Below are 17,617 nucleotides of genomic sequence, written 5' to 3' on the forward strand. Positions count from 1 at the left end.
GACCTCAGGAGTGGACCTGGATGTCTGACATATGTACCATCCTGACAAACTTTGAGTAGGCCACCAAGATGGTGAGTGGCGATGACGCCATCATTAGTGTCAGCATCCCACTTGTCTGTCTTTTGCAACGCTCTCTGCAGAGAATTAAAGAGGAGACATTGCAGCCAGAGTATGATGAGATGGATCAAGAAGCCGTAGTGGGCGATTACACACAGCCCAGCCTCATCTCATCCCAACGTGCATTGGGGGACAATAAGGGAGAGGAGGAGGAGGAGGAGCAGGAGGAAGAACAAGAGCTGCTATCATGCGCTGTAGACGGTAGTACCTGTACAAGTGTCATACCGTCGGTTCAGCGTGGGTGGCCTGAGGACAGGGGGGAGGAGGAGGAGAAGAGCATGGTCAGTCGTCATCTTGGTGAGGACACGGAAATCTTGCCCATTACCAGTCTGGCACGCATGGCTGACTTTGTTACGCTGCCTTAACCATGACCCTCGCTTTGTCAAAATGTTGGGTGACAGTCATTACTGGTTGGTGACACTTTTAGACCCCCGCTACAAGGAGAACTTTCACTCTCTTATTCCTGAGGTGGAGAGGTCTACAAAAATGGGGCAGTACCAGAAGGCCCTTGCTGCAGAACTCTTAAAAAAAATTCCCATCTGAACACGCTAGCGGCAGAGGTCACAGTTCGTTGCCCAACCAAGGCGTACAGGCGAGAGAGATGCAACTCCAATCCAGCAGAGGCAGGGGAACACTGTCAACGTTCTGGGACAGATTTCTGACACCCGCCCAACTTACAGGCCCTGTGACGCGGGGTACTCTCACAAGGAGTGGAAAGTTTCAAAAGATGGTGAGGGAGTACCTTGCCGACCGTACCAGCGTCCTCCGTGATTCCTCTGTGCCTTTTAATTATTGGGTATCCAAGCTGGACACTTGGAATGAACTCGCTCTGTATGCCTTGGAGGTCCTGGCCTGCCCTGCCGCTAGCGTGTTATCAGAGCGTGTTTTTAGTGCCGCTGGGGGAATTATAACTGATAAGCGCACTCGCCTGTCAACTGACAAGGCTGACAAGCTGACCCTTATCAAAATGAACAAGGGCTGGATTGGGCCAGACTTCTCATCACCACCAAATGACAGCAGAGTAGCATAAAGTCAAATCCACTGTGTTATTTCGGGAGATGTATTCACATGCACCGCTTCACACCCACACATGGGTATACGCTTCCTCATTTCGGCTGTTTTATGTTCTTCTCCTTATCCTCAGCCTCCACCACCACTATACCACCAGGGTGCCAGCATTGCAAGTTCCTCCATCCTTATTTTTGTCAGCTTTTGCTTGGAAGGCATAAGCAAAGACTGTGGGAGACCCACTCCCCAATAATGGGACTTATGTTTGTAATATGCTGTACTGCATGGCTCTTGTAAGGGGCATTGCAAGTTGCTCCGTCCTAATTTTTGGAAGCTTTTGCTTGGAAGGCATAAGCAAATCCTATGGGAGACCCACTCCCCAATAATGGGACTTATGTTTGTAATATGCTGTACTGCATGGTTCTTGTAAGGGGCATTGCAAGTTGCTCCGTCCTAATTTTTGGAAGCTTTTGCTTGGAAGGCATAAGCAAATCCTATGGGAGACCCACTCCCCAATAATGGGACTTATGTTTGTAATATGCTGTACTGCATGGTTCTTGTAAGGGGCATTGCAAGTTGCTCCGTCCTAATTTTTGGAAGCTTTTGCTTGTAAGGCTTAAGCAAATCCTATGGGAGACCCACTCCCCAATAATGGGACTTATGTTTGTAATATGCTGTACTGCATGGCTCTTGTAAGGGGCATTGCAGTTCCTCATAATTTTTGGAAAGCCTTCCATTCACTGCTTAGGCCAACAGTGCACAGGAGACCCAGTTGCTATAAATGGAAAAAAGGTTTAGTTAAGGGCCTCTGACCTCCATGTCATTTCCAAGGGGCATTGGAGTGCCTCGAAATTTTTGGTAGGCATTGCACTCACTGTATGCCCTATAACTGTGTAGCCGAACCGCTCCTTTTGTTACAGAAACATATCCTACAAGACATATCTGGTTGACTGGCCTGATATTGATGTGAATGGTCCCTGTTCCTCCTGCTCTTTCTCCTTTGCCACTACCTCATCCATCATTTATCACCTGAAGCTTTGTTTTAACGTGAGTCATAGAACTTGGATAGTAGCAGGAAAACATACTTGCGCTTGCATTGCAATGAATGGGAGAGGTACAATTGAATACTGCCCTGGGACAAGGACTTGAACGGGAATAGTTGCAACTCTGCAACGACAGGTGCAGGGTGGGAGGCATTTTCGCATGTACCATGAACGGGTTTGGCATGCACACACTACAGCGGAATAGGCTCTCTGCACTGGGGAGGGCACAGGTAATGTTTTGGTATACGCGCTTAATCTTATGTATAAGGCACACCAGGACAAATAGGGGCGGCTGGGGACTGAGTATGGATACCTCGCTGCCGAAGCAGCCATGAGGTAGTGGCCAGCTTCGGCCTCCTCCAAACTAAAAGGCCCCATTTCAAGTGCAAGCTAGCAGTATGGCATTGCAGTCTGGGGGTGGGTGGGTGGCAGGCTGCACACTTACACTGCATTAAAAGAAAACAAAGCAGATGCTAACTTCTGTCATCATCATCATGCTCCTTACCTTGGCACTCTCAACTCCCCTGATGGAGAAGCCAGGGCCCACCGGAGGAGTCTGGTTCTCTGGTGGGCTCGTCCAATGCTGCCCTAAAGCAGGCCGGGCTAAGAAAAGTGTGTGGGGGGATGTTCCAAGGAGAAATAGGGGCGGCAGGGGACCGAGCATGGACACCCGACCGCCGGTCGGCTGGGGACTGAGTATGGATTCCAGGCCGCCAACGCAGCCATGACGTGGTGGCCAGATTCCGCTTCCACATGCCTAAAAGGCCCAATTTCAAGTGCAAGCAAGCAAGCAGTATAGTATTGCAGCCTGGGGGTGGGTGGGTGGCAGGCTGCATACTTGCGCTTGTATTGCATGGAATGGGGGAGGTACAATTGAACACTGCCCTGGGACTAGAACTTGCACGGGGATAGTTGCAAGTCTGCCTCTTCTGATGCGGCAAGGATCACTTATGATGGGCACACTTTTAGACAGTGACCTGGGTGTCAGAGATGCTTCCAGGGGTCTTCCCCATGCTGTTCCCATGTCTTTTCAGCACTTTATGCATGTGTCACACAGCAGATGGCCAGATAAGGTTGTAAAATGTTAAAATGACATTTCCCGGTGAATGCATTTGTCACAGTTGAAAGCAATACAAAAGTGCAAAAACGCCTAAAAAATGCTACTTGTGAACATAGCCCAAGGTGTGGAGGAGTATTTTTGTTTTTGGTTATTTATTTTACCTTATACACAAGTCTTTACCCTGGAAAAGAAATTCCTTGACATAATTCACAGGAAAGCAGTTTCAGGTTCGTTTTTGAATGTTTTATTGTGAGCCCGTAAAAGTGGCTTAATACCTCTGACCACGTTGTTGACAGCAGTGACCTGGGGGTCAGAAATGCTTCCTGGGGCGATCCCCATGCTGTCCCCATGTCATTTGTCACTATCGTTTTGGGCACTTGTTAGGCTTCTAAAAGACTGCCAAGGGTGCCACCGCAAAAATGCTCGGGTCTCCCATAGACTAACATTGGGCTCGTTGCTCGGGTCGAGCACCCGAGTATCACGGCGAGCTCGGCTCGAGCTTCGAGCACCCGAGCATTTTAGTGCTCGATCAACACTATTCATGACAGATCGACAGTGATCATATTACTATGTAGATGAGGATTTCCATGGTCAGTGTAATGCATACATCAGATGGTCATCTAGAGAAGTTATAAATTTTTCCCTCGCTCAAAAAACTTGCACCAAAGTACCATTAAGCTAACAACATAATCTCCGCTGCTCATTGAAAAGACATATTCTATATCACCAGGGGTGCGGTGTCTGCAGTTTCAGTTTGTAATATTTATGTAGAAATATGAATTTGAAATTACAAGCTGAAAGCCTAGTACTGCTCAACTGGAGAATGCCGAGGAAAACAATTTTGATAATACACCAAATTAGAGCAGGCATTAGGGAAGATTTACGAAGCTAAATGTGGAAGTTTGCAGTAATCAAAAACCTGTTTACATGCCTTGCAATGTATTTATTTTATGGTTTAGATACTTTTTGCACCTTGCTCAATGTGGTGGCACAATTGGACAAGGTAAGCCAAACAAAAATGTCAAAGATCACCTGACAAGCAAGCAAAACATTTGTTCGCCAGCTGATCAGATGATTTATGCTGGTAAAAAATTCATTGCTTTTGGCAGCACCTCGCCCCATGTGAACGTGATGTGCTGTCCATAACATGATACTGTATAAGGGGGCAGAATGATGGTATTAGCAATTGTTCTGTCCCCATGACTGTTCTTCGGCCTGTGCAAACAGTCCAGTAAACGATCGCAGAATGACTTTGATGTAGTTGTTCGGTGCTCATTAACGTGCATTGTTTGTCGAAAATGAGGACGCTTAAATGCAGTGTTAGGCAAGACTGTCTAAATACGAACAAAATTTTTCATCTAGCATGGACCACTGTGATGAAGTTGACGCTTTCTAAGACTGTCTAGGCTTTGGAGAGTTTAAAGGGGTTTTCCCACAAACAAAGTCAATGTTAAAGTTGATTTCAATCAATAGATCTTGGAATAATAATAACTTCCACAATTGGATGTGTTTAAATAAAATGTTCCTGTGCTGAGATAATCTTATAAATGTGCCCCTGGGCTATGTACTGTGTAATGACTGTGTCTTACCGTGCAGGAACATGGTCTGATCATACCACAGCTCCTGGGCAAGGGAGGAAGAAAAAGAGTATACAGACAGGACAGCATGGGATCACAGCTGGTTCTTTTTGTGAGATAAAGCATTTCACTGCCTTTTTTAAAAAAAATGTTTTACTTCAAAGAAAAAATCATTTGCGATCCCATGCTGTTCTGTCTGTATACTCTTTTGCTTCTTCCCCCGGCCAGGAGATGTGGTATGATCAGACCATGTCCCTGCACGGTCAGACACGGCCATTACACAGTACACAGCAGGGGCACATTTATAAGATTATCTCAGCACAGGAACATTTTTTCTAAACAAATCCAATTGTGGAAATTATTATTATTCCAAGATCTATTGATTAACACCTTCACGACATGCGCAGTAAATGTACGGCGCATGTTGTCTCCCCCTTTAATGCGGGCTCTGGTGCAGAGTCCGCACCTTTCCGAGCACATGACAGTTGCTATGTGTAACACAGGCAATCAGAAGATCGCAGCTTCAAGTGTTCTAAGAAGACTATTGAAGCAAGTAAAAATTTTGGGGAAAAAAATGTTTTTAAAAATATTCTTATTTTTTTTTAAATATAAAAGTTTAATTCACCCCCCCCCCCTTTTGCCCCATTCAAAATAAAACCATGAAAAATCAAATATACACACACTTGGTATCGGCGCGTTCAGAATAGCCCGATCTATCAATATAAAAAAATAATTAATCGAATTGTTAAATGGCGTAGCGAGAAAAAAAATCTAGATGCCAGAATTATTCTTTGGTCGCTGCAGCATTGCAATAAAATGTGATCAACAGGTGATCAAAAGATCGTATCTGCACCAAAATGGTATCAATACAAACATCAGCATGGCGCGCAAAAAGTAAGCCCTCAGCCGGCCCAAGATACCAAAAATGGAGACGCTACGGGTCTTGGAAAATGGCGCCATTTTTATTTTTTTTTTTTAAACAAACGGATTTTTTTTCACCACTCAAAACTGAATCTATACATGTTTGATATCTACGAACTCGTAATTACCTGGAGAATCATGATGGCAGGTCAGTTTTAGCATTTAATGAACATGGTAAAAAAAAAGCCAAAAAACGATTGTGGAATTTTTTTGCAATTTCACCGCACTTGGAATTTTTTTTCCTGTTTTCCAGTAGACAGTATGGCAAAACCAATGGTGTCGTTCAAAAGTACAACTTGTCCCACAAAAAAACAAGCCCTCACATGGCCGTATTGACGGCAAAATAAAAAAGTTATGGCTCTGGGAAGAAGGGGAGCAAAAAACGAAAGCGCAAAAACAGAAAAGCGCTGTGGCGTGAAGGGGTTAAAATGAACTTTGTTCATGGGAAAACCCCTTTTAAAAGGTGGTCTGGGACCTGAAATGTATTTTCAAAATATCTATCCTTATACGTTAACTACTTTTGTAATTTGCTTTATTACACAATATCCCACACGTCTTCCTATCCTGCTAATCCTTAAGGCTGAGTTCACACGATGTGTATTTAATGCGTTTCCGCGGCGTTTTTTTCAGTTGCGGAAACGCATTAAAAACGCATGGTAGAAGGGCAGCAATGTTCCCCAATTGAAATCCGCATGTGCTGTGCCCATGATGCGGATTTTTCCGCAGCGTAAACGCTGCGCTCAAAAATCCGCAGCATGTCAATTAATTTTGCGTAAACGCGGCGTTTTCGCCGCCATTGACTTGCATTAGAACGCGCCAATTCCGCAAGACTGCATTTGTACTTGCGTTATTGGCGCGTTCTAATATGCGGATGGTACCCGGGTGTGGAGGAGAGGAGAGTCTCATCCACACCCAGGTACCATTAAAAAGCTGTAAAACAAGAATAAAATAAAAAATATATATATATATACTTACCATCTGTCGGCCCGCGCAGCGCTCCTGCTTGGTTCCCGGCACTTGCAGTGAGTTGTAGGACCTGCGCTGACGTCAGAGTCATGTGACGGGTCACGTGACGCTGACGTCGGCAGGTCTTTCAATTCAAAGTTGCCGGCGAGGGAGAATAGATTGAGCAGGACAGCGCGGGCCATCGGAGGTAAGTATATACACTCTCTTCTCACACTATATAAATCCATGCCGTTTGCATGGATTTATATAGTGTGACCAAGTTGTCAAGCACTTTCCAAGTGATGCTAAAATCGCCTGGAAAGCGCTTGTCAATCCACATGCGGAAACACATGTGAATCCGCATGTATTCCGCAGGAAAAACTCATGCACAATCTGCATGCGTTTTTTCTGCCAGGGAGATGCAGAAATGCTGCAGAAATTTTCTGCTTCATTTCTGCATCGTGTGCACATACCCTAAATGTGTTTTTATTACTGTACTTTCTGTGACGCTGCGTTTGAGAGGAGTCTCAAAAGTGACGTCACAGTAGGCTAGGGCTGCAATCACTCCCTGCAGCATCCATCGCCCATCCTAGAGCAGGACATCAACAGGGGGCAGCACTGCAGCTACTTACTACACTTTCTTGCATCGCTGCCCCTCTGAAGACGTCCTGGATCCTGGGTGATGGACGCTTTGGGAGATGTGAGTGCAGTGTTCTGCTTCTGACTCCACCACCATAGCTTCTGTGAAAAAATACGTTGGTGGGGGGCGAAGGTAGAAGCCGTGAGGGACACCAGCACCGCCCCACAGCTTCTAGCCCTGCCCTACAATGAGTCGCCATCAGGGGACATTGCAGGTGTCACTCACTGCTTCTATCACCGCCCCCTGCTGACTATTCGTTTGAGGGCAGTGCTAGAAGCTTTTAGGCGGTGCAGGTGTCACTCACTGCTGCTATCACTGTGTATCTCATGTATTGTGTGAATGGCATCCTGTGCAGGCCTGTGTGAATACTAGGCAGCCGCCCCACGGATGTCTGGTGGGGTAGTAAGTGGTTGTTTCAGTAGTGTTTTGCACATGGGCTGCCCCTGCCTTTATCATGTGGGCCCTGCTGCAGCCTGTTGGGTCTGGACTTCAGTAACATTGTCAAATAAAGCAAATGACAAAAGTGGTTAGGGTGTAAGGCTAGGTATTTAGAAAATACATTTTAGGTGCCGGACCACCCCGCTAAGTAAATCTGCCCTATATCTTGCATTAGTATAGGTGTGTTATCTAGAGGAAGGTATTGTTCTAGAAATATCAGAGATCTAGAGAGACAAAGAAGGGCCACCAAGGTAACCTGAGGTAAGGAAGATGCCGGGACATTACATCCTGGTGTGCTATTTACATCACCGTTTTCTTGACATTTGATAATAATGAAAACACGGAACAAAAATATGGAAATTGGTTTGTTTTTTTGTGGATGTAGAATAATAATTACCTTTATTTGTACAGCGACAACATATTCCACAACACTTTACAGTTCTGTGGTGACAATATCAGACATTACTGAGTAACACATAATTCAATAATTCATACAAGAGGATTGGTTATAACTGAAAGTGCGGATAGATAAGAAAGAAGGCTAGATATCGTCCTTGTAAAATACAATGTAGTATGTTCATCCAGATAGCTGTCTGCGCCTTATCTGGGGTTTGTACGTATAAGAAGTTTGCCTTTGTGATACATCCATGAGCACACATATCTATGCCTATATAAGCCAGGTGGGAAGTATTGTGGTATCTGGTGATTTGTATCCGCACGTGGTCTCCATGCGTACACTGCATCGGGCAGGAAACCAATAAGTACGGCATCAGACACTCTCAGTAGTGCAGCTCTGGATTTAGGCCTGCTACTTTGAGTGGTTGTAATGCAGATAGACACAAAATATCACAGCAAAAATGAGTTTCCATGTACACTAAAGCAGCTTTTAAATGGAGCCTTTCTTCAAAGGTGTTTTACAAAGTTGGTAAGTCACTTCCCCCACATTATTAAGTGTTATGCACACGCCCGGACTGACTGGCGTGTGCGGGTGTTGTGGTTCCACTGGACCATGGACCGGAGAGTGCCTGGAGGGGCGTGACTAAGTATCTGGCCGATCCGACCAAGGTGGCACGACGGCATACGACGCCAGTGCACCAGGGAGAAACCGGGCAGAGGGACCAGGTGCTACTCCAGGTCAAACTCCGGACACGGGGGTTGACCCACACTGGGATTACTGGAACAGGCAGGTTAGGCTGGCACAGACTGGTGGATGTAAGCAAACACGGCAGGTATGCAGATGGGTGGATACAGGCGAGTATGCAGGCAGGGAGGTACTGGCCGAAAGGACGGGCTGGAGCACAGAAAGGTTAAGACCCAGTACAGACTGGGTCACAGAACCGCAGATGCGGTAGACAACCACAGCAGAGAGGGAACGCCCGAAGCGGTGGGCAAGAACAGAGCAGGACGGGGCTGCCGGAGCAGCGAGCACAAGCAGGGCAGGACAGGACTGCCGGAGCAGCGGGCAGAAGCAGAGCAGGACAGGACTGCCGGAGCAGCGGGCAGAAGCAGGGCAGGACAGGACTGCCGGAGCAGCGGGCAGAAGCAGGGCAGGGCAGGACTGCCGGAGCAGTGAGCAAAAGGGTCAGAGCGGAGCAAGGCTGCCGGAGCAGTGAGCAAAAGGGTCAGAGCGGAGCAAGGCTGCGGAGCAGTGAGCAAGGAGTCAGAGCAGGCTAGAACCGCCGGAGCGGTAAGCAAAGGAGTCAGCAGGCTAGAACCGCCGGAGCGGTGAGCAAAGGAGTCAGAGCAGGCTAGAACCGCCGGAGCGGTGAGCAAAGGAGTCAGAGCAGGCAAGGCTGAGTAGGGGGGACAGGGCTCTGTTCACACGGAACAGACAGGAAGGGAAAGGCAGAGCCAGACACCCACAGGGTACTTGCAGAGAAGTAGCGAGTGGACCACAAACTCACAAACGGGAGTACAGAGACAACAAGCAGGAGTTAGGTACGAGTTCAGACTCTGCAGAAAAAGGAAGGGAACGGACATAGAGGCAAAACAGGTAAAGGATAGGAGAGAGTTCAGACTGGAACTGAGTGTACGGAGGAGACCGACACTGCAGCGGAATACAGGAGCGGGTCTGGGAATACGGCCCCCAGAGAGGCAGGACGAACAGGCAAGGAGCGTGTTCAGACAGGACAGACAAGATACAGGAGCGGGTCTAGGTAATCGGCCCCTAGAAGGCGGGAGGAACAGGCTAGGAGCGTGTTCAGACAGGTCAGACAAGATACAGGAACGGGTCTAGGTAATCGGCCCCTAGAAGGCAGGAGGAACAGGCTAGGAGCGTGTTCAGACAGGCCTGGAAATACAGCCTCCAGGATAGGCAGACAAGAGAACACAGAACGGGACCTGGCACCTTCAGAGTGCAAGCACACACTGAATGAAACACTATGCTCAGGCAGGAATAGATGGGAGCAGCTGAGCTATATACCAGGTGACAGACAGCAATAGGCTGAGGACGCACAAGGGGTGTGACCCACAGCAGGTACAAAAAGCAGGAAGTGATCGGGCGCCGCCCTTAAGCAGCAGAAACTGACACAAACAGACAGCATGGAGGGAAGCCAGAGAGACATTCTGGACTGGAGATCAAGTGCGCGCTCTTGCACAGTGGGAGATGGACCACCATGCAAGGACGCCGCCAGGTATGTTACATTAAGACAGAGGTGGACTTACTGATCGGTTGAGCATGAGCACCTCGGCTTTCTCCAGCTGTCCCATAGAAAGTGAATGGAGCGATTGTGAGTATTCTTGACCTCCACTCCATTCAGATGAGGCCCTGAAGAGCCCCGCACTTGGGATTGTTGTGGGTCCCAGTGTTCAGACCTCCAGTAATCAGGTAGTTATCAACTATTTTAAGAATACAGGTTAACTCATTGCCTTGGTAAAACTCATTTTAAGAGGACCGGTCACTTGCTAAAAAAAAATGTAAATAACTACCTTGAAAAATCCCTGATTCTGCAGCTTTTTTCGTTCTATGTTGCATCACTCATTCACATTTTTTACTTTTGGAGTGCATTATGTGAAATTTCTGCTTGTAGTTCACCTATGCGTTTCTTCAGAGCCTTCTCTGGGAGTCAATCACAGCTTGGCAGCCAATCTAGCATTCTCTGACGCTGCCAAGCTGTAATTTTCGGCATCTGGGAGGGACAGTTAAAAGTGCGTGTATCTAGAGAAAACCGAAAAACCGCCCACTTGCACTACAAGCAGAGATTTCACATATTACTCTCCAAAAGCAAATGTGAATAACAATGAAGCGACGTTGCGCAAAACGGGGAAAAAAAGTAGCAAAATCAGGCGAGATTAGAGATTTTTAAGAAGTTACTAAAATCAATTTGGTTGAGCAAGTGACAAGACCTCTTTAAGTTTAACAAATCGTTATAAGAAACTATTATCACGCAGATCAGTTGGCAAAATATTAACATCCAAATATAATATTTTATATATACAGCTTTGTCCTGAAAATCTCTTGAAAAATGAGTCAGCCGTGCTAGGATGTGAAGCAATGAGTCAGATGCCACATGCGATTCATTCCCATTAATCTCTGCCGTGACTAACCGTGTGCAGTTTTACATTATGGCTGTTAGCTGTGCTAAATATGAAGTCCTCCTCTATGTATGTATTATGAATGATAAGTGATCAGGACTCTGAGCAGCCGGGTATTTTTAGACGATAACATTTTGTTCTACGCCATTGTTATTCCGCTTCATGTTTTATTGACCTTGCCACCAGCTAGGTGTTAAATAATAGCATGAAATGAATATAGTTAGACACTACTGGAATATAATAATCTAAGTAATTATTACTCTGCCTAGAACTCTGCTTGACCTCAAACGTTAAAGGACAGACTGTCTCTTCATATGACAAGCATCATTTCGGATTTTGGTACAACCTGGATCATCCGTCTGTATTATGTGTAAGTCTGATACTTATTTGTCACCTTCATAAAACTTGTATAATGAAAAACCAGCATTATTTAGGTGAGAATGATAATAAGGTGCATGTACGTATCATGCAACATGGCTGCATCGAGTGAAGAATTTACAGGTAAATCCTGCTACTTAAAAAAATCATTTGTCAATGCGTTTTTTTCTTCCTAATGGGAATCGGTCAGCAGGTTTTTGCTACTCCACCTGAGAGCAGCATGATGTACGGGCAAAGACCCTGATTCCAGTGATGCATCACTTACTTGACTAGTTGGTGCTGTTTTGATTAAGCGCTGTTCAATATGTTGCAGATCTACCAGATCTCTGAATACTGAGCCCTATATAACTCTGCCCACACCACTGATTGACAGCTTTCTGTGTACACTGTGCATAGGCAGAAAGTGGACAATCATTGGTGGGGACGCAGTTATACAAAGTACATGAATATGGAGGACTACGTGGCAGCAGGTTTACTAGTCCTCTAGTGATGATCTCCTACTGATAAAACAGTAGCAGCACAGTGACACATTGCAGTCAGGGTCTCTGTATCTACATTATGCTGCTCACGGGTTAGGTGGCAAAAACCTGGTGCTAAATTCCCTTTAGACCCAATTCTGCCATATAATGTAGCTTTTTGCATTGATTCATCTCCTGATAACTTCCATCCTTTGCACGCCATTGGCAGAATATTAATAGTACGGTATTTGATCCATACTATTGACTAATGTCCAGTCTTACTACTGAACTACTACCACGGAGATTTACTAAGCAGTATGCACCAGAATAGCACTTACGCTATGTGCCCACGTAGCAGATTTGATGCAGAGCATTTTTGCCTTTCTCTGGCAGAAAAAAACGCATGCAGATTTACATGCGTTTTTTCAAGCACTTTTCCAAGCGATTTTGAGCATCACTTGGAAAAGTGCTTGACAAGTTGGTCACACAATATAAATCCATGCAACCAGCATGGATTTATATTGTGTGAGTAACTTAGATGCTTTAAATGCTGCATCTATAGTAAAAAAAAAGAAGAATTAAAAAGTTAAAAATAAAAAAAACTGTATACTCACCTCTCCGGTCTTCTCCCAGCGGCGTCCTCTCTCCTTGGCGTCCCGCGGTGTACTGGAAGGACCTGCGGTGACGTCATTTAGTCAGCTGATGGTCCTGCAAGTACACCGCAGGACGCCAAGGAGAGAGGACGCAACTGGGAGAAGACCGGAGAGGTGAGTATACAGTTTTTTTTTATTTCTTTTTTTCACCGCGTGGAAGCCAGGATGAAGAGGAGTTGTAGTCTCGCGGCCTTGAATTTAATTGAAACGCAGCAAATCCACATATACCTGCGGGTTTGCTGCGTTTCCATGTTCCTCAATGGCCGCGAATTTGCAGCGTAATCGCGGTAGAAATGGTCATGCTGCGTTTTACAACGCAATGCGAATTTGGCGTGCTAATTAGCGCATCATGTGCACAGCACATCCGAATTCACATTGCTTTGCATGGCAAACCTTTTTACAAGCGTTTTCTCTGCGTTTTCGTGGCCATAAAAACCCTGCAAAAACGCTAAATGGGCACATAGCCTAAGTACCATTTTTTGCACATACAATATATTGATGTCCTATTCACTGGGTGCCAAGAAAACAAAAACAACTAGTGCAACTATTATTGATTGAATAGAAAATTAGATAAGTAAAAGTAAATGATTGGGAAAAATAGTCTGCCTGGAGAAAATAATACACTGTGTGCAGAATTATTAGGCAAGTTGTATTTTAGAGGATTATTTTTATTATTGATCAACAACTATGTTCTCAATCAACCCAAAAGACTCATAAATATCCAAGCTTAATATTTTTGGAAGTTGGAGTGGTTTTTTTTTTTTAGATTTGGCTATCTTAGGAGGATATCTGTTTGTGCAGGTAACTATTACTGTGCAGAATTATTAGGCAACTTAATAAAAAACAAATATAATCCCATCTCACTTTTCACCAGGTAAACCAATATCCGTGCACAAAATTTAGAAATAAACATTTCTGACATGCAAAAACAAAAACCCAAAAAATTAGTTATCAATATAGCCACCTTTCTTTATGATGACACTCAACAGCCTTCCATCCATAGATTCTGTCAGTTGCTTGATCTGTTTTCGATCAACATTGCGTACAGCAGTCACCACAGCCTCCCAGACACTGTTCTGAGAGGTGTACTGTTTTCCCTCCCTGTAGAGCTCACATTTTATGATGGACCACAGGTTCTCTATGGGGTTCAGATCAGGTGAACAAGGGGGCCATGTCATTATTTTTTCTTCTTTTAGACCTTTACTGGCCAACCACGCTGTGGAACAGTTGGATGCATGTGATGGAGCATTGTCCTGCATGAAAATCATGTTTTTCTTGAATGATACCGACTTCTTCCTGTACCACTGCTTGAAGAAGTTGTCTTCCAGAAACTGGCAGTAGGTCTGGGAGTTGAGCTTCACTCCATCCTCAACCCGAAAAGGTCCCACAAGTTCATCTTTGATGATACCAGCCCATACCAGTACCCCACCTCCACCTTGCTGGCGTCTGAGTTGGAGTGGAGCTCTCTGCCCTTTACTAATCCAGCCTCTGGCCCATCCATCTGGCCCATCCAGAGTCACTCTCATTTCATCAGTCCATAAAATCTTTGAAAAATCAGTCTTAAGATATTTCTTGGCCCATTCTTGACGTTTTATGTTATGTTTCTTGTTCAAAGGTGGTCGTTTTTCAGCCTTCCTTACCTTGGCCATGTCCCTGAGTATCGCACACCTTGTGCTTTTTGATACTCCAGTAATGTTGTAGCTCTGAAATATGGCAAAACTGGTGGCGAATGGCATCTTGGCAGCTTCACGCTTGATTTTCCTCAATTTGTGGGCAGTTATTTTGCGCCTATTTTGGCCAACACGCTTCTTGCGACCCTGTTGGCTATTTGCCATGAAACGCTTGATTGTTCGGTGATCACGCTTCAAAAGTTTGGAAATTTCAAGACTGCTGCATCCATCTGCAAGACATCTCACAATTTTGGACTTTTCAGAGCCCGTCAAATCTCTCTTCTGACCCATTTTGCCAAAGGAAAGGAAGTTGCCTAATAATTAAGCACACCTTTGTCATTAGTCAACACCCCTCCTCATTACAGAGATGCACAGCACCAGATTTACTTAATTGGTAGTTGGCTCTCAAGCCTATGCAGCTTGGAGTAGGACAACATGTATAAAAAGTATCATGTGATCAAAATACTCATTTGCCTAATAATTCTGCACACAGTGTAGACACATTGTTAGCTTCTTTAGATATTGTGGCCAAGTTGTTGGTTTTAAAAGAAAACTGTCAGCAGTATGTCACCCCAACAAATTATTTATATGCGGATGAAGCTCTTTAATAGACAAGTCCAGCAATACCTGTACACGGCCGACAGTGCAGCAATTACTGAGAAATCAGTGTCTAAATTGATATGCAATGGCTATGGTAGATCTGAAGCCTCTGTCACTCCAGCCTTTTTGCTGTTTGACATCAGTCAAGCAGGAGGAGGCAGTGCTGGGCTGGGAATAGAGCTGGTGTGACAGAGGCTTCTGATCTCCCATAGCCATTTGCATATCAATTCAAACACTGGTGTTTCAATAATGGAGGAAAGGACACACCATGTAAAGGTATTGCTGGACTTGCCTTTTAAAGAAATACATGCGCATATAAATAGTCTGGGTTGTGAAGTCATGCTGACAGATTCTCTTTAAAGATTTGGTGCAAATTACCCCATCTTTAGTGTACTCGCTTCTACACTGCCACTTAAGGTGTCACGCCTTAGTGATAAATTTGTTGCACATTATACAAGCGCAACTTTTTAAGCATGGTAATACACTTCCCAATATTAGATAAGTGTCTGAGTAAAAACTGTCAAACTTTACATGTCAGTGCAAAAATGTATTCATGCAACTTGCGATTTATACATGTTAATGGGTACACTTCCAACTGTTGGAAAAAATAGGGATTCTAATGTGTTGCATGAAGATGTAGAATTTTGCGTGAGTTGCGACTTTATATGCATTTGACAATAGTTGCAACATAAATGTATTTTTCCTGCCTTTTTTAATGCAGCTGTGATCTATCTAGAATATACAAATTTTATGTAGAAATCCATTTATAAATATGTTGCGCTTCACACCACAAGGTTAACCACCCCACCTTTACTCATCAATTTTAAGTTTTGACACAGATACTAAAAAGGTACTAAAAATGGTGTAACAAATGGCATAAAACAATGGTATATTTGGATTATGCATTTATGACTATGAAATGGTGCAAACAAAGTGATAAATGCACCCCAGTATATTTGATTTAATTATTTATTTATTTTATAGACTGATGATAAAGGCGTCTTTGCTACAGATCTGTCGCTGGAGTATGAAATAGCCGCTAAGACGTTTAACCTGACCCCGCATCAAATATGGGATCTGTCAAACCGAGCCATCGATTACATCTTTGCTCCAGAAAATATCAAATTAAACTTAAAGGAGAAGTGGACACAGATGAAGCCAGAGGTATTCAGACATGTGCAGTAATATCCACTGATCCTGTCACTGACTGAGCCAAAGCCTCAGGGACTGTAACGTCCTTCTCCCTAAACCGTCCAGAGACTGCGTCCATCTACTGATCTCCAGGCTACGTACTACAATGCACATGTTATTTTTATTCCATTACATACAGCTCAGTGGCTGCAGTTATTTTTAAAGATTTACTTTGAGATAAATCTATATATATTTTAGTGAATTGGTCTCCTCTGTGTTTTTATCTGGCACACATTAGCTTAACTGGTTTATGTGCTGCCCCCATCCTGGTATTTGTGCTGCCCCCATCCTAGTATTTGTGCTCCCCAATCGTGTTCCTCCATCCTGTTATGTGTTGCCCTCATCCCTATCCTGGTATTCATGGCACCCCTCACCACTAATCCTGGTATGCATGGCACCCCTCATCCCCATCCTGGTATGCATAGCACCCCTCACCCCCAATCCTGGTATACATGGCACCCCTCATCCCAAATCCTGGTATGCATGGCACCCCTCATCCCCATCCTGGTATGCATAGCACCCCTCACCACTAATCCTGGTATGCATGACACCCCTCATCCCAAATCCTGGTATGCATGGCACCCCTCATCCCCAATCCTGGTATGCATGGCACCCCTCACCCCCAATCGTGGTATGCATGGCACCCCTCACCCCCAATCCTGACATGCATGGCTCCCTCTTACCCAATCCTGGTATGCATGGTACCCCATCCCTCATCCCTATCCTGGTATGTATGGTACCCTTCATCCCTATCCTGGTATGCATGGCACCCCATCCCTCATCCTGATATACATGGTACCCCTCATTCCTATCCTGGTATACATGGCCCCTCATCCGAAACCTGGTATGCATGCCCCCCCCCCCTCAGATCCCTATCCTGGTATGCATGGCACCCCTCATCCCTATCCTGGTATGCATGGCACCCCTCATCCCCAATCCTGGTATGCATGGCACCCCTCACCCCCAATCCTGGTATGCATGGCACCCCTCACCCCCAATCCTGAAATGCATGGCACCCCTCATCCCCAATCCTGGTATCCATGGCTCCCTCATACCCAATCCTGATATGCATGATACCCCATCCCTCATCCCTATCCTGGTATATATGGTACCCCTCATCCTGGTATGCATGGTACCCCTCATCCCTATCATGGTATGCATGGCACCCCATCCCTCATCCTGATATACATGGTACCCCTCATCCCTATCCTGGTACGCATGCCCCCCCCAGATCCGTATCTTGGTATGCATGGTACCCCTCATCCCTATCCTGGTATGCATGGTACCCTTCATCCCTATCGTGGTATGCATGGCACCCCTCATCCCAAATCCTGGTATACATGGCACCCCTCGTCCCCAATCCTGCTATGCATGGCACCCCTCA

At 45.3% G+C, this 17,617-nt stretch overlaps 1 protein-coding gene across 2 annotated transcripts in view; it reads left to right on the forward strand.

Moving 5' to 3' along the window:
* Positions 1-16,435, forward strand: part of MAPDA (N6-Methyl-AMP deaminase) — a 52,955-nt gene extending 36,520 nt beyond the window's left edge. For both annotated transcript variants that reach the window (XM_073650814.1, XM_073650815.1), the window contains 2 exons: positions 11,553-11,653; positions 16,027-16,435. In XM_073650814.1, coding sequence (XP_073506915.1) covers positions 11,553-11,653; positions 16,027-16,227 — 302 coding nt within the window. In that variant the 3' untranslated portion in view covers positions 16,228-16,435. The remainder of the gene's footprint in view (positions 1-11,552; positions 11,654-16,026) is intronic.
* The last annotated feature ends 1,182 nt before the right edge of the window (positions 16,436-17,617 follow it).

This window comes from Phyllobates terribilis, unplaced genomic scaffold (assembly GCF_046119375.1).
Source record: "Phyllobates terribilis strain yellow unplaced genomic scaffold, ASM4611937v1 Scaffold_11__3_contigs__length_659146591, whole genome shotgun sequence".
Classification (NCBI taxonomy): domain Eukaryota; kingdom Metazoa; phylum Chordata; class Amphibia; order Anura; family Dendrobatidae; genus Phyllobates; species Phyllobates terribilis.